The sequence below is a fragment of the Anser brachyrhynchus genome (assembly GCF_964034855.1).
Source record: "Anser brachyrhynchus genome assembly, chromosome: 14".
Lineage (NCBI taxonomy): Eukaryota > Metazoa > Chordata > Aves > Anseriformes > Anatidae > Anser > Anser brachyrhynchus.
This window is the reverse complement of record NC_137709.1, coordinates 3,203,849-3,221,100: the sequence shown is the minus strand read 5'-3', so window position 1 is coordinate 3,221,100 and position 17,252 is coordinate 3,203,849. Positions and strand designations below refer to the sequence as shown.

The window sequence follows — 17,252 nt, the reverse complement described above, 5'->3', positions numbered from 1 at the left end:
CAGCTCATGAACAAACAATCATCAGGGCTGCAGGCTGGGCCATTAGTTGATTCACAAGCTATAAACCTCGGAGTCTATTTTTTCAGGGAAAAAAAAAAATACAGGAGCAAAATTACCGTTCCTTTTTAAAGAAAAATGAAGGGAAAAAAAGCACTTGTGAGATGATGTTGGTCCGTCTCTTTGAAAAACTGAGAGGAAAAGGCTGCCAGGTCCTGCTCGCCCAGGGACAGCCAGCGCCTTGCTGTCCCGAGCCTGCAGCCCCTGCCCACGGCACACCAGGGAGACGTGGCAATCACATTCATCTTTTATCAGCATTATTTACAAACAGAGCCCTACCAGAAAGTGGGACCAACGAACCCGACAGCAGCGTACAGCCTGCAGGAGCTGAACACAGGCAGTGAAACTTCCAGATATTTTGTTACAAACCCAGCCTGCTAATGCACTTGAAAGATTTACAGGAACCAATTATCACCCTTTCTGCCGCCCACCGACATCAATTATTTCTCAAATTCAAGACGATGACAAAACGTTTTAGAAGCCACTTTCTGATCTGCCGTCTCCCTCCAGCAGCGCTGTCCTGGAGCACTCCTGATGACAGCCTCCGCGCTGCACCCAGCAGCAAAGCCGGGGGAGCGCTGGGAACCGCTGCAGTGGCTGCGAGGATGCGAGGAGGCACAGCAACGCCTGACACCGAGCCGGCTGGGCTGAGAAAGGTGACGGCGACACGTCCGGAGCTCGCCGTGCTGCTGATCTCCAGCCCCGCTCCTCCACCCCTCAGCGCTGCTCTGCTGCGGTACCTGATCCTAGCAGGAGTTCAATAAAATCGGGTTTCTTCCAGAGGCTTGGGGTGTTTTCACCTCTGCCTACAGCTTACGGAGCTGCTACCTGAAAATGCTTTCGGCTTTCCTTGCTTTAAGATAACTTAAAGGCCAGGGCTGTTATCACACAAAACAGTCTGGATCACTGCGCGAGCCTGGGTTACAATTTGGTTTTCTTACCCCAAGTGGTCCCCCCAGGAGAGCCCAGGGACAGCCGCGGCCAGGCGAGTCCTCGTCCCTGACACCACCGGGGTGGCTGAGAACAGCCCCGAATCTGCCCCCCCGGGCACTGCTTTACCTCGGAGAGGTGCCTCTGGTGCACCTTGAACACCTCCTGCTGGCGGTACACCCCTGGGAGGTGGGGGCTTGCTGCCCCGGGTCCTCACGCGCTGCTCCAGTGACTCCTCGTGCAAGGAGGAACCCAAGCGAACAGCCCCTGAATTACGGACAGCCTGAGCTTTTCCCAGCGGCCAGCAGCCAGCAGGGCAGCGCGGGGCAGCTGTGGGACGGGAGAGACCCACGTGCGCGCACGGGGGGTGGAAATGCCACCGCCGTCATGCACAAGGGACAAGTGGCAGAGGGCTCCGGCGAAGCCTCTGTACATCGGCAGCCCCCCCTGGCTGCAGGGAAGGCACTCAAAAGGGGGGTTCTGGGCTGGTGATTAAAGGAAATGGATCCCGCTATAAAAAGGACAGGGCTCTGTGCATCCTCCTGCGAGCTGGGTTTGGGAAACATCCCCCCCAAGGGGAGGTGGCCCCTCTACGGCCCACTGGTCCCGACTGCAGTGGCCCTCAGCCCGGCATCTTTGGACCAGCTGCACCGGGGTGGCACTGAAGGAATCGCCCCAAATCTCTAAAACGCTGCCTCGGGGGAAAACGGGGTCCCCACATCCTGGAGAAGGGAACGGGGAGCGATGTTTCAGTTCAGGGCAGCCTCTGGCCACAGACCCCAGCTCTCCAGCCCATATATTTGCCGGCAGCCTCTGCTCGGATGAGCGCGTCTTCCCCGGGGTTCCTGCACCGACTCCGGTTTATTCCGTGCCTACTTGACCAACCTCACCTCTGCCGAGGGAGGTATGATCTAATTAGTACACAGACATATCTCAAGTATGCAGTGATGAATTCCCCCTGGAGCTTCAAAAGCAATAAATGTGACCTTTGCATGTTCCTGCCATAAAATAACAGGAACACCTCCAGCTCCCAAGATAGAAACTGTGGTGGGCATATGTGAGCAGCATACACCATATGGATTAAGTCAAGGGAATACTGAGAAACTCGTATTCTGCCTTCAGCAAAATTGATTCCGGCAACGTTTTTAGCAATTTCTTTAGGATTTTCCGTGTGTTTTTATGAAGTGCCGATCACTGCAAAGGGATCTTTCAGCCCAGGCCTTTGAAGTCTCTCTAGCCCCACTCTTACAATAGCTTTGGATTTAGTGGAGATCACCAAATACAGCATAAAATCTTAATTTAAAAAAAAAAAATGAAGTCTTAATGGCATGGCTTCTCTCTGCGCTGCCGCGGGTGACGTGCATAAATCTGCTTCGGGGTTTCACTCAGACAACTTCAAGACCCACTTCTTTCACCGTCTCGTACTGCAGCAGCAACAAATAAAACATTTAGGCTTGCTTAAATATTGATTTCATCTCCAGCACACGGCAGCCCTTCAAGCAGCGCGTTTCTCCCAAGCACAGCCCCGGCTGCTGAAACACGTTAGCGGGCAGGGGTTAAAGCCACTGCAAGCTGCTTCGCACGGAGCAGCTCCTGCTTTTGGGAAAGGGAAAGGCTGCCCACCTCACCCAGGGAGGAGCAGCAGGCTGCGGATCGCCGGAGCTATCTGGAGGTTTATCTGATCCCGGTGATAAAATTCCATCTCGGGGGTGACCTAAAAAGGACTGGAAAAGGCATGTGCTATGCGCTATGCGCTATGCGCTACGCGGATCAGCGCCGCTCGCAGCACGGATGAGCTAATAGGTGTTTTCCAGCTCTCCTCCCCGCCACCCCTCCAGAGCCAGTCAGAGATCACGCTCCTTCTCTGTCATTAAATATTTGGAGGATGACACACTGTGCCCAAGCGCTGCCCAATGACAACAGCTCAGCCGAACGCCCAGGAGGGATTTAAACTCCTGCCTATCGCTCCACGCTGGGAGATAACTTCTGACTTCTCCGAACAGGAGGAGAGGCAGCAGTTCTCCGGTTAAGTCATGTTAATGATCTCAGAGATTAGCCGAGCTCGTTTGGAAATCTCAGCGTGTCGTTAATGTCGAGGGCTTCCGGGAGAAAGCGCTATTTATGGACCCCCTCCAGACCAACCTATGCGTGCGGCAGTCTTCTGGGTTAGGTGCTGAAGGGCACAAGCCCCACGTCCCCCCCCCCGTTGCGGACCAGAAGCACGGATCCATCCCTGTATGATGCAGAGGGGGCTGAGCCTCCAGCCCAGCAAGGCCCAGGAGGTGACCAGCGATGGGTTTGCTGTTCTGACCGAGGGAGCTCAACACAGAGCCTCGGCAGACCCAGCTCTCTCCTCTATGCGCACCAAAACCCATCAGTTATATTGACAGAAAAAGGTGTTGCCTGGGCAAAAAAAAAAAATCAAAACCCACCAAAACCTGTGTGAAACGGGCGAAAACCTGCGGAAAGTGCTCCGGAGCCAGCCCTGGTGGAGAGGTGGGGGCACTGGGGGACAGGGCAAGATCACTCGCTGCTGCGGGCTGCAGCGTTTGCAGTGGATTTCACGCAGCAAGCACTGTTTTCCCAAGCTGCCAGCATATTTAAGGCTCAGACAGTAATTACAGCGCTCTTTCAGCAACAGAAATGGACTGGAGAAATCTGCTGATGGACAGTGAGCCTCCCTGCGTTACCGCTGCTGCAGTCCCCCGGGTTAGTTATTACCATCTGCGGTGGGTTATTGCAGAGGACTCGGGGGGCTTCATCAGACACCGCGGTCCCATCCAGCCTGGCGCTGTTCACACACCCCCAAAGGAACATCCTTGTGAAAGCTCACTGCCTGATAAATGGCAGGGAGCTGCAGGAAGACAAATGCAGCTCGCTCAAAATCGCAGAGGACATCGGCGGCTGCTGCGTGTCCCCAGGCACGCGGTGCCACCCAGCACCGAGCTGAGCACCGGCGGCTACGACGGCGCTCAGGCTTCCCCTCCTAAATCCGACACCGCTGCTGGCAGAGCCAAGAGCCTCTCGCTGACACGGCTCGGTACCTGCGAGCAGGGGAAGGATGCGGCCGGCGCACATCTGGCTCCCCGAGCATCCCCGCCTGCTTCCCCCCCATGCGGCGGCACCGGGCTCAGCCTTCGAGCGATCAATCAGCGCGGAGGCTCCCCATCTGAAAACCATTTAAGGCACCGCGTCTGTAAGGGAATACTTTGAAGAAATAATAAAGCGAGCCAAATTTAACCCGCCGGAGCCGGAGGAGCCAAATCTCTGCCCGCTTGCCCTTCTGGAGACATATGAAGTTCGTACAAGGGGGAAGCGGCTAGAAGGGAGGATTTCATCTCCGCAACCCCGAGCTCCATCCCCTTCAGCACTGTGCGATCGTCTCTGCTCCAGCACTCGCTAACAAGCTCTGTGCCACCCTCGAAGACCTTTTTGCAGCCGGGAGTAACGCTCCGTGCAGGCATGTTTCAGCTTTCACTGTGCTCAAAATGCGAATGTTTTATCCCTCTGTCACTCTTACCTGCGCAGCAGCAACCACACGGCAGCAGCCCTCACCTACCAAGGACTGGAAAATCCCTCCCCGGTCTGGCAGCTCCGCACGCCCGGTGCCTGTGCCAACGTATCTGCCCAACAGACCATGCTAAGCAAAGCGCCGGGGGCCAAACTCCCAGCCCGGTTACCTGCACCCAGCACTAATGGATCTTAAAAATGCGCGGTGATGTAAGAGCAGGCAACATTATGCTGTGGTATTTAAAGACAGCTGGGAAGGGAGAGAAAACCCAGGGCCGGCACTTCTGAGAATCAGAGGTTTGGAGTGGGAAACCTCTCCCCTGGCTCCCCTTGTCCGGTTGGAGATCTGGCCAGCCCAGGGGGGACGAGTCGGGGTCGTGGTGCCCACCCTGACCAAACAACTCCCTCCTGCAGGGAGCACGCAGGAGATGACCACGGTCACACGAACAGCCCAGCTGTGAGTGCCCTGGATCTGCTGGTTCCGCGCAGCAGGGCCCTGCGCCGCCTGCACGCCGCTCTGCTCCACCGCCATCTGCTTCGCTCTGCTCTGCTCTTCTCGCACCACGTCCCAAAGCCCCGAGGCGAGCAAGAGGCAATTCAACGCGCTCAAGACCCCGTGCAGTCCGCGTAACCTCTTCCGGAGAGCCGGAACAGAGGTTTCTTCCTCAAGGCCTTTTCTTCCACACGATTACTTAAAAGACCTCATGCCCGCTCTGCAGGCAGCCCAGGCAGGAGGAAAAATGGCTGTGGTACTTACCCATCTCCTTGAGCTCCATGTTAACCAGCTCCAACCAGCAGGCATCGAGCTCGTCCAGGTCGTAGCGGCTCACTCCCTGCAAGTACGTCCTCGTGGCTTCCGAAATCTCAGAGCCGGGCAGGCTGCTCGGCGAAACCGGCGAAGGCGAGTTCTCCAGCTGGGGAATGATCCTGGAAGGAAAGGAGAGGTTGAGAAAGAGCCAGAGCTCCCAAAAGCGCCACAAAAGCCCAAGGGCCCGTTTCTTGCCACGGAGGGTGCAGCCACGGCACTGACAACCTGACTCGGGGAACGCGAGCGCCGCTCGAGGCGGGAGGGAGGCGAGGAGCTGCTGAAAATGGGAAGGGAACCAGCAGCGAGTGCCTGCGGAGCGTCCACTGCTAGGCCTTAGAGAGGAGGAGGGGACCTCTGGGGTGTGTGAGGGGTCAGAGGCTGCTTCCACCGGGGGGGAAATATTTCTCGCTGCTGGTAGCGGGGCTGTGCAGCTGCCGCGCATGAGAAGGGGCAGGGTTCGCTGCGTGCCAGGGTAAACAGGACACGGCACCAAAACAAACGGCCCGGGCTCAGTTTTTCGGGAACAGTTCTGATGCTGTCCAAGACAAAAAAAAACATGTAAAAGCAGACAAATATCCACTTCTGACTTTGATAAATGCCCGGTTCCCATGGGCTAGGAGTTTTCTGTCTGGTCCAGCGGCACACCACCGTGATGGCGACGGCCACGACGTGCGCCACGGCCCCCAGCACCTCAAGGAGTGCTGGTGGGGGAAGCTGCCAAAAAGTGCCTCTGCAGAGGCTTAAATGAGCATATGAGCACACGATGCAGGTCAATTTGTTTTTACTGGTCTGGGAATCAGGGGGTTGTTTCGTTGGCCCGTGCCTCCGTCTGCCTCGGTCTATTCCCCTCCACAAATTGGTCCCGTAACACCAATCACTGCCGAAATAAAACGGGTATCGCTGCCACAAGCAGGCTTTGACGCCGCGGCTCATTCTTCCTGAAGCCACACGGATGCCTTTCACTGCGAACAAATGGGTTCCTGCTCCCCCGCGCTCGGCGCAGCCCCGCGGATCAAAGGCGCCACCGGGAAGCAGCGGCCGGGAGGCTTTGTGCCGGGGTCTCTGCGGGAACTCGCTCGCTTTTCAGGACTTACACGATTTCCCTTCGCGCCGGGAGAAATTAAGCCATTTGTACACTTCACGCAGCTCCTTTCTCCCGTCCCGCCTCGCAAGCATCGCCGCACGCCCGCTGGCAGCAGCCTCCCTTGCACGTGCGCGGGCTCCCGAGCCGAGCAAGGCGCCGTGCCCACACCCGCGCCCGGCCCCTCCGACACCGGGCATCCTGCCCCCTGCCCGGGACAACGCAGGGAGCCGTGGCCGGGCTGGACGTTTCCAGCCTGGTTACACGACCGTGAGCCACACGGAGAGCCTGTCCCCATACAGCCCGCGCTCACACACCCCAACAGCGCCTGCACGACGAGGCTGCGGGACCGCCACTTGGCGAACCACGAGAAAAACGCCCTGAAGGGCCATTCCCCTTCTCCACCCTTCATCCTTCCAAAATATATCAATTATAAGTGACTTCCCTTTCCCCACAACAGCTTTCCCCCCTGCTGCTAACTGCCCGGGACACAACCGGGGTGGGATGCTGGCCGTGGGCTGCTCGGACGGGCTGCCCGGGCACAGCCCTGCCTGCTCGGAGCATTTTTCCAGCCCCCGTTCCTGGGAGACCGAGCCCTGGGGTGCAAGAGCTGCAGGCAGCCGGGCTGAGCGAGCTGCACGCATCAGCACCACCTTCGCCCCGTGCTTCGGGACGCCCGGCATGGAGAGCATCCCCCGACGGCCAGAGCGATGGCTTGGAGCACTGCAACAGCACGCGTGGGGACACAGGAGAACGCTGCAAAGGAACACACAGGACAACAGGAGAGCAGCAACGTGCTGCTCCACGCCGTCCCTTCCCAGCGGCTTCTTCGCCTGGAAACCCGGCTGGGCAACGCCTGAGGGTCCAGCCCTCCTCCTGCACCCGCATAGCCTGCGGGGCAGGGGTTGTGCAGCTTTTCTGACCGCTTGCTGCCTGACCCTCGGCAAAGCAATCAACCTTTTTGCCTTGCTCTCCCCACCAGCAAACTGAAAATCAAGATATGCCTCAACGCCCCGGGGACAGCTCCAAACCTCAGTTCAGGATCTGAAAATAAGGCCGGGAAAACACAGCTCTGAGAGTCCCCAGATTTTAAAATGAGCTGCCTGTAATCTAGGACAGGGCTTGGGGATTCAGGAAAGCCTGTATTTAATGCAGACAGCAGTAATAACACTGAAACCAAGCGTGCTGCTATCGAGCTTCGGGACTCTCCTCTAAGGAGCTCCCAGCCCCCTAAAATACTCCGGGGCCCCTTGGTGCCAGCAGAACTGAAACCCTCCCTCCCTGAGCCGGCTCCAGGTCGCTCTGCAAAGCATCAGGCCCTGGGCACACCAGGCACTGGCCTTACGGGAGAGAGCTCGAAGCTGTCGAGAAGAAAACGACCCAGGGGTGCCGAGTGCTCTGTTCCAGCTGTGGGAAGGAGCTGGGGGAGCGGAGCCGGGGAGCGGTGCCGCCCGAGCTGCCGGCCGTGCAGCCTGCTGGTGCTGGTGCCGCCGACACGCCGCCAGCTGCAGACACGCAGGAGGTGGCCCTGGAGGCTCTGCTCTTAGCCAGGCTAAAAAATCGCAAGGTTTAATGCCCCGTGTTGTCCCTGGGGCATGGCAGGAGTGAGACGAGAGGCGAGGTGAGAGGCCCCAGCTGTGCCCGGGGCGGTGGCGGGCAGCGGGTGCCCGCGGCACCCTCAGCGCCGGGCTGCTGATTCGCAGCTTCACTCGGAGAGCCGGTTCCACGCCAAACGTCGTGCCTTACCTAGATCATTTCCCCCTTTTTAAAAAAGCAGAACCAGGCAGCAGCAGGCATGGTGCTGGGGACCTTGTTATCACGGCACGTGCGCGGCCGGCAGCTCACCAGCCCCGCTGTGTGCCCTGCCCGGCAGCCACCCTCGGGGCCAGCTCCAGCACGAGATTTCCACAGCGCAAAGGGAACTTCGGGCATCTCTGGGGGATTCTTCCTATTCCTACAGAGTTTTGCTGCTTTGGCCATTCATCTCTGGTCTCAGTTCAAAGAGGCTGTCAGAGGCGAGACGCGCTGGGCTGGGAGCACGCCATCAGCCCCGGCACGCTCCAAAGAAATGGTGACGGTGACAAAGGAACACCCCTGGCAGCCTCCTTCCTCCTGCTGCCCTGCGGAGACGGGGACCCCACGGGGGGAGCCCCAGCACAACCAACCCAACCAGAGCAGGCAAAGGCAAGAGCGTGCTCCGAGGTGCCCCAAGCCACCTCTCACCCTACATGAGAGGGTGGTGGCACAGAGAAACAGCTTCGTGTAGCGAGATGTGTCAGGAAACACCCAGACAAGGCAAGATCCTGAGGCTCCGAGGCTCCGTGGTGTGCAGGGGGTGTTGAGAGAAGAGAAAGCACCGAGCGTGACCCCTGGCTGGGAACAGAAAGCATCACGAGGCCGCGGTGACTCATAGCAGGACCCAGGAATGCTTCAAGTGCTCCAAACCGGGAAGGTGGGCAGAGGACGCACCGTGCCGAAGCAGGAACCGAAAACGCTAGAGGAGCAAGCAGCACGGCCACAGAGCTGACCGGCACTGCACCGGCACCTCGCGGAGCAGCTCCACCCCGCCCCAGCAGCACGGCAGCTTTAAAACACCCCCGAGCGGACACCTCCGCGCTGGCCCTGAGGCTGTACTCGGGCAGAAAGCCCCCTTTTACCGGGCTGAGATGGCGGAGACGCGAGCGAGGCCGTGCCGCCCGGAGCAGGGAGCAGTGCAGACGTGCGTGCAGGAGGTTCAGCAGAGCTGGGACCCTTGCAGACCCCGCGCAGCACCGCCTCTCAGCACCACCGCGGGGACACAGCTGCGGGGGAAGCCTCTTCTCGCCCGGCCAGAGCGCTGACGCTGGTGGTGTCCCCGTGTCACCCCCACTCAGCCGGCCGGAGGCACGGCCTGTCAGAAAGATCGGCATCAACTTGTTGATGGAGCTTGTTTTAACGAGGGGCTGAAAACTGGGATCGGGCTGAACAGCACAACGAGCCCGAGGCCACGAGGCTGCAAGTGGGCCTCAAGGGCACTCGAGGGAAAGGAGTAAGAGGACCCCGGCACTCCTGGGGATCGCATCCACCCCAGGAGAAGATTACGCGGTGATAAAACACACTCGGCCAATTCCCATGGCTAATCATCTCTGTAAACCGAATGCTTCAGCTGGCTGAAGGGAGAATGCATTTTTTTTTCTATATTCTCCCTTTTAATATACCAGGCAGAAATAATAAACAATCCTGAACAGCGTTTCGCTTCTCAAAACGCTCCGTTTTATCACAACGGAGGCTTTAGTCAGTCATCTTCTTGCTACCTACATTCCAGTCTAAATTAGTCTGGTCCAGTGTCCATAAATAAATCAGCTTAGGAAAGTCAGTGGAAAGATAATTCTGCCAGCAACCTTCAGAGGATGCTGATACTGTTATTACTGCCAGCTCTGCTCGCGGGGGAATTCTCCTGCGGCACACTCCAACTTTCAAAAGGCATCCTGCAATTTAAAGGGACAATTTTCATTTGCTGTTTATTAAAATAGCGTCTCGCGGGCTCTTCAGACCAGATGCCCAATCTTCTTATAAACTTAAGCTAATAGATTTTATAAGCACTAGCGCTTCTGAATGGCGGAGCGGAGCGTGAGACGGTGGGGAAGGAGCCCGCTGGTGTCGGGGAGAGGGGCAGAGGGCGGTGAAGGGCTCGTGGCGATGACGGCTGCCACCACGCGCAGGGCTCTGGGATCCTCAGCGTACCCGGGCACAGATTTACCGAGGGGTGTTATGCCCAGTGATTCCACTTTTATGCCTCCTGTTGAAGCCTGTAAAAGCACGAGCCAAAAACTACACTCCCAGAGCTCGGTTCGAAGAAGACGGGGAAAGCCAAGGAAGTGTTAAAGTGGTTAGGGTTTAAATTAACCGGCCGGGGGTTGAAAATGGCACGGCCCAGCCGGATGAGCGGCCTCCCAGCACCTCTAGGATGCAGGTGCCGGTGCCCACGGGCGGCTGTGCCCTCAGGAGACGATGCTGGAGGCACCACAGGCGGTGGGACGGAAGGAAACCCAAAACCAGAGGGTAAGAGTGAAACCCGGGGCACGGAGCAGAAACAGGAGGAGGTCCCATGGAGGAGAGCTGCCCTGTGGTATGTCTCGGCAGCCACTGTCCCCAAAACCCGTTGTTCCCAACCCACCACGGAATGGGAGCCCTGTTCTCAGCCGGCCCTGCTGTGCTCAGAAAATTAAGACTTTGCAGGATTTCCTGACAGGCTGCTGGAGCCAAAACCCCTGAAGATTTGGCAACCACCACTGCAAACCCCCAGCGATGCCCGCGTACGAAACAGGGGCCGCGGGCACAGGCTCAGCCCCGGGGGGCAGAGGTGGGGAACGGGAACCCTCGGCTGCGCCCCACGCTGCCACGGGCAGGCTCTCCTGGCGTCAGCACCTGTAACGAGCACAATCCTAACAAAAAAAAAAGCTTGCTGCAGGTGACCACCCTTGCCTCGGACATCCACACTCAAGCACGCAGCCCCGTGTAACCCCACGGTTCGTCTCTGCCGCTGCTGCGCGCGGTGGACAGCCCATGGAGGTCCCAACCCTGGGGTCCCCAGCTGACCGAAATTTCCACTGCAGTGTAGGACTGCAATATTTTCCCTTTTCACTTGTCACCTCCCTTAAAAAGCTCATCCTTCCTTCTGCCTGGTATAACCCGCACCTCGACTGGGCTTGCTCCAAACCCCCTAGGCACGGCGAAAACACTCGATGCGGCTCTGAGAATCCGCATTTGGCCCCAGGAAGACGTGCCAAGCTCCTGTACCAGAACCCCCCACGCCCAGAAATCCCCCCCCTGACTGCACAAACACTGGCGTGGCTATCGCTCAGCGCCACCGAGGTCCCTTTGTGCTACCCCGGGGTGCTCAGGAAGGGTTAATGCTGCTCGCAGCAGCGTCCTGCCCTCCGGGTACCAGCAGCCAGTGAGGGTGGCTGCAGGTGACGTAATGCCCGGGTGGCTGCGCACCATGCGCATCGCGTCCTGCTCGAGGGATGCCAGGGACCCCCCCGAGGTGCCAGGGACCCACAAGAGGTGCCAGGGACCCCCAGGAGGTGCCAGGGACCTCCCCGAGGTGCCAGGGACCCCGGTGTCCCCTGGCAGGGAGGTACCAGCCCGGCGCGGTGCGGCTGCCCCCGCCATCCCTTCGGCTGCTGTTTTTCCCAGCTGAACTCCGGACTCGCGGCGTTTTCCAGGCAGAGCCGATTCCAAACGATCCTTATCGGCCCCGAGAGCGTTCGCAAGCCGCTGGCGGTCGCCGCCACGCAGCTCTGCGGGGCGCAGCCTCTCCTCTCGCAGCTGCTGGCACCGTGCACGGCTCGGCTGGGAAAATCCTCGTTTTTGGCTCCGTGGCCCCGTCGCCCGGGTTTGCAAATCCCCCCCCGAGAGCCCCATTTCATTGCAAAGCACGAGGGAAGGAGGGGGTAGGGTGGCCCCTCGCAGGCTGCTGGCGGTGGGGATCGCTACAGGCAGGTCCTGCGACTCGCGCAGAAATGCAGCTGGGTCTCCGAACTGCAATTAACAGGTGCAATTAGAAAATCTCTCCCTTCCCCCTTCTTCAGCTAAAACCTCCTCCAGCAACAGCCTGTGACCAGAGTGGGTCCTCCCAGGCCCCTGGAATAATGCAATCCTCTAAGGAGAAACTGATTCACTCCTCTTTGATGTGTTAAAGGGAGGAAAACAAGGGAACAGGAGGCACTAAACAGCCATCTTGTTAAACCCAGGCAGCTTTTCCAATTTCGTTCCTGAGCTGTTTATCACCATATAAAAAGCCTGATACTCCGCAGACCGGGCAGAGACCAGAGCGCTGATGCTCCTGCCTTTCTCACGTTCATATTCCAGGCTGAACCTCACCGAGCCTTAGCTCAACAGATGAATTATTTAGGTCTCAGCTCCGAGTCGGTGCCCAGAAAATAATTCCTAAGCAGAGCGGAGGAGAGTGGCAGTAAACAAGCGCTGGGGTGCAGCAGGAGAGCTGCAGAGCCCCCCCTAACAGCCAAGAGAAGGTTTTTTTTTCTGCTTGACCAGCCAAAGGCGGCGTCTGGGCTGCGAGCAGAAGGTGCACGCTGCTCCTGGAGCATCTGGAGCATCCCTGCGCTTCTCCCCCCACCCTGGCACTGCTCTCCCCCTTCTCCTCCCCGCCAGGGCCCAGCGCTGCGTGCCAAACACAGCCATGGGTCACCGACACTCTGCTCCTTCCCCTTCAGGTCCTTCAAGTCTTGGAATCGCTGCTAGTAAAGGCAGGGACACGTGAGCGTTATGTCTCCTCGCTGCGAAAAGGACAAAAACTGTTGCTTCTTCACGCAACTTAAGCCAAACTGCTAACGTTAAAGCAGCCGGAGTTAATTAGCCCAGCCAGATAACGCTTCCGCAATTATTTCAGTAACGCAAACAGCTCCACTTTGATTCGTACCCACCTCCTAACGGAGAGCAGAGCGCTGCCCTGCGAGCAGCCCTGCGCCCGCCGCGGCTCCGAGCCGTGCGGGGCCACGAGCCCGGGGATCCCCGTGGCCACCCCTGCTCCTGCCGAGGGAGCTGCGGGTGCTGAGCACCGGGACGCTCGCAGGGAAGGCGAGGGCACGGGGCTGAGCGTTGCTCTGGGTAGCACGCTGCTGTCGCACGGGTCTCCTTGTACGATTCACGGGGACGCTGGGCGCACTAATCACGACGGGGTGATTTAATTACGGCTACAAGCAGCAGCGATCAGATTGGCTAGGGTTTGCCCAGCTGCACGCGAAATCCCTGGTCCTGGGTGGAGAAGGGAGGTGATGGAGGGAGAGGTGCAGGCTCCCGAGCCCCCCGCCGCCCCGAGCTCTTCACAAAGCTCTCCGTGGAGCAGCGCAACCCCAGCCCGCTCGCTCCGTGCGTCTGCTTGGTCCAGCAGAGCCCCCAGACATCCCCAGGGAGAATTAGCAAACCTTGCAAACAGGAGGCCGAGTGGCCCGGCACTAGGTAAGGATGCACAGGATTAAGGCGTTTCCCGTAGCAAACTAATAAAGGTGGGGACTTGCTGAAAGCATACACGAGATTTTGTCACACAGACCGTAAAACCAGAACGACTGAAAGTAACACGGAAAGTAAACCAGGCTCGTTCCCTCTCCAAGCCCTGGGTACGAAAGCAGGGCTTTGCCCCATCCCACGCCGCTGTTCCTGCGCTTTTCTCCCAGGGCAAGGATCCCAAAATCCCCAGCTCCCGAGACAAACCCAGCTCAGCAGGGCCTGACGGGGCGTTAGCAGCCCTCTGCGGGGCACGGGGCTGCACGAGCACCGGACCCTCGCCTTCCCAGCAGCAGCATCACACAGGCAGCCCGCTGAGCTTTTATTACTGAGGACTTTGGGGCTTTTTTTTTTTTTTTTTGCTCTTCTCCACCAAGCAAGCTCCACGGGCCAGCTCCTGAGCCGTGGGTCAGCCCAGCCGTCTCCATCCCCACCGCGGCCGCGGGGCCTGCCAGCCTTCCTCTCCCCACTCACACCCCCCAGGGCTTGTGGGCTCCACGTTCAGGCCCGGAGCAGACGGGGTTTGTGTTTCTTTTGATCAGACCCAAGTCTCGGGTCTTGAAAGGGAAGCGCGCCTGTATTTCTGGAGCGGAGCACAACCTCAGGACGGTCGGCCACGGAACGGGGACGGCGGACCCAAGAACCAGCCCTTTGTAAGATCGCCGCCGGGCCGTCTGCGAGCCCGGAGCTCACGCAGTTTTTCACCACGAGCCGGAGGGGATGAAAAAAAAAAAAAAAAAAGGAAGGAAAAAAAAAAAAGAAAAGGCAGCTGATGTTAAAACAACAGCGCTGCTCCAAGAGCTACACAAACCGCTGCAGCATCCCGCCTGCCCCTTCTGCAGCAAAGCCCAAGGGAAGCTGCCGATGAGTCAACAGCCAGCCCGCCTCGCCGGCCGAGGGAAGGAGGGAAGGAAGCCCGGCCTCGGCCCGGCCTGGAGCTGCAGAACACCGTGTGCTGGTTCCTGCAGCGCCGGGAGCAACGCCGCCGCCGCGAGCCCTCCCCGCGCTGGGCAGCCGCGGGGGGAGACGGGGAGGTGGCGTCCAGGCGGCGCTCGTGGGGCTGCACTGCTGGGGGCCGGTTTAATCCCTTCGCTGGAGTCGCCCCTTCCGTGCCCTGGGGTTTCTGGAAGGTGCCCCCAGCCCTGTTGGGATCAGTGGGGGCTCAGGGGGAACGGAGGGCAGGGACGTGCCCCCGTCCCACAGCCGCTGCCGGGCACCACTTGGCTTTGCGCCCCCGCAGTGCGCTCTGGCTCGGAAACACAATCGTTTTGGCACAAGCTCGCGGCAGCCCGCTCGTCTCCGGGATGCTCCCTGCGAGCAGAGCCTCCGGGTGCCTCCTGCTCCCTTCTGCCGTGGCACAGCACCGTCCTTGGGGCTGTCACGGAGCCAGGACACAAATGGCACCGCCTGACGCCGGCAGCCCTGCAGGGCCTCCCGGAGATGCTGGGGCAGCTCCTCGAGCCGTGGGGCCAACAGGCGGCAGCTCCACGGCACAGCCAGCCGTGCCCCTGCACCGCGCGGCACAGCCAGGGCTTGCTCTGCCTGCACCTGGGGTCCTGGGGGAGCAGGGGGGACGCGGGGGGACAGGGGGGAAGCGAGGGGGACTGTGCCAAGTGCCCCTCCGATGTGGCAGCCGCTCCCCGGCGGTGCTCCCGTCCGTGCCCCTGCCCTCGCCCCGCTCGTGTGCGCACAGGTTGCGCCTTCCTGTTGCCACAGCACTCTCTGTTTTCTGTTAAACCAGGGCCACAGTGATGACACAAGTACGGATCCGCGACGCCAAGAATATCTGGGAGCCCTGCCAGCGCGAAGCAGCCTTCCTGCTCGTCCTCCTGCTGTGTGCAAATTCGCAGGAAGCAGAACCTACGGCACAGACCGATGTGGCTGAGCGCGAGCTCCAAGAGCCACCTCGAGATCCTGCCTGCATCCCTGTCAGCTCGGGGGAGGAACCGCCTGCCAGAAACGTTAAATCATTAAATAAGGAAGGAATTAGAAGCCGTACAGGTGCATCGAATCGGAGGTCGGTGCCAGTGCTGCACGGAGGGATGCTCTCTGCTGCGTGAGCTTCGCCATGTGCTGCTGTGCCTGGCTCCGGCGGGGAGGGACGAGCCCCCCTTGGGCTCCCCAGACCTGCTGCAACAGAGGGGGCTCCCCGGCCCGACACGAGCACCATGGAGCAGCCAGGAGCAGCCAGGAGCACCTTCCCTCAGAGCTCACCACGGTGTGACTCCGGCAGTTCACCCAAAGCTCCCCATTCCCATTTGTAAAGGGCAGTACCCGCACCCCGACGCTCCCAGGCGTTGGGGTACCTCTGCAGTCGGTGCCGCCGCTTCACCTTGCTCTGCCCCCAGCCTCCAGCCGAGCTGAGGTGGCCCTGTTGGCATCCAGCACCCACCAGTGCCCCCCACCAGCCTGGGGCTCAGCACCAGTGACTCAGGACGGCAATCCCAGTGCCTGGGCTCACCCATCGGCACAACAACCACCCTGCCTGCACCGGGGCTCGCAACCTGCCTGCTCCCGGCAGCCTGGGGACCCTCCAGGGATGCCCAGCACCACCGTGACCCCAAGGTGCTCAGCCTGTCCCTGCCGGTACCTCCGCCTTTCCCCTGCTCTCACTCGGCTCCAAACGGGTTTTCTATCCGCGCTGGAGGCCATCAAGCTTTGGGCAATGCTCAGGCTGTACGAAATAAACCCCTTTTTAAGCACTGATGAGCCAGAAACGATTGCGGAGAGGAAACATCTGATGTCCTGCACCGCCCGATAACCCTGCCGTGTGGGTGGCCACCGGCAGCAGCCGCACGTCCGGCGGCACCCGGCCCTGGGCACCAAACCAGGGGGACAGCGAGCCAAAGGATGCTCCTCTCCCCCCATCGCCCTCCACGCAACCGCACGGCGATTTGTGCTAGCCTACGGAGCACCCCCTGCGTTAAGGTGGCTCTTGGTGAAGGCAGCTTTCAGGCGGCTGCTTTCCGGGGGAAGCGTTCCTTAAAACACGGCGCTCTCCCTCCCGCCTCACCCACAGCTTTGACATTTTTCGAGCTCCAGCAAAATAAAAACGTTTCGAAATCTAATTTTCAGCTTGGGATCCGCAAAACCTAGAGGCAACGGGCGGGTAGGAAGCGCTCGTTTCCAAGCGCCCAGGCGAGAGATGAAAAGAGCAGCGGCGGCAGCAGCTGCACACAACAGCACACCTTGGGGAGGGGGAGACGCAGCTCTGGAGAGGGAAGCAGCCCTCGCACCCTCCGCTGCAAAACCTGCTGGGGGCTCCAGCCCACCCCCTGCCCAGGCTCTGCACCCCGGGGTCGCAGGAGATGGGCTCGGGATGCATTTCCCAGGCGTGGCTTGCCTCCTCTCCACGGGCAGCACGCTGTTGCATCGCTGTTTTACCCCTCCGAGACGTGGCAGAAAAGCAAAACGCTGCCCCCGGCAAGCGCGGCAGCCCCGGGGCTGCGCCAGGTCTCGCCTTGGCAGAGGAGAGCTGCCGGGCTCCAGGCTTCGGTCTGTAAAAAAACAGGGGCTGTGCGCTTTGCTCAGCAGGGAAAGGAACTGGGATTCCCTGCAGCTGACCCAGCGAGGATCTGTTGTGTTTTTTTTTGTTTGAGGATGGGGGAAAAGGAAAGTTTGGAAACCCAGGCGGTGGCATGGGGTGAGGTACCGAAGTGATGGATCCCATAGGGCCAGCGAGGTCTGGTCCTTGCTGCCGGGAGGATCCGCGTGCTGGGACGGGGGTGAATCCGAGCAGTTGAGCCAGGAGCAAGGCAAATGGGAGCTGTAGGGCCTTATAAAGCTGTTCTCTGCAGGCGGATGAAATGCAGCCATCTCCGTGAGAACTACCTGCTGCTTCCCCAAAGGAGGGCAACT

General features: G+C 59.6%; 1 protein-coding gene across 4 annotated transcripts in view; it reads right to left on the bottom strand.

The window, feature by feature from the left end:
- Positions 1-17,252, bottom strand: part of JADE2 (jade family PHD finger 2) — a gene marked incomplete at its 5' end in the record, with an annotated part of 68,637 nt that overhangs the window by 29,136 nt on the left and 22,249 nt on the right. For all 4 annotated transcript variants that reach the window (XM_080555478.1, XM_080555479.1, XM_080555477.1 and 1 more), the window contains one exon: positions 5,255-5,424. In XM_080555478.1, coding sequence (XP_080411604.1) covers positions 5,255-5,424 — 170 coding nt within the window. The remainder of the gene's footprint in view (positions 1-5,254; positions 5,425-17,252) is intronic.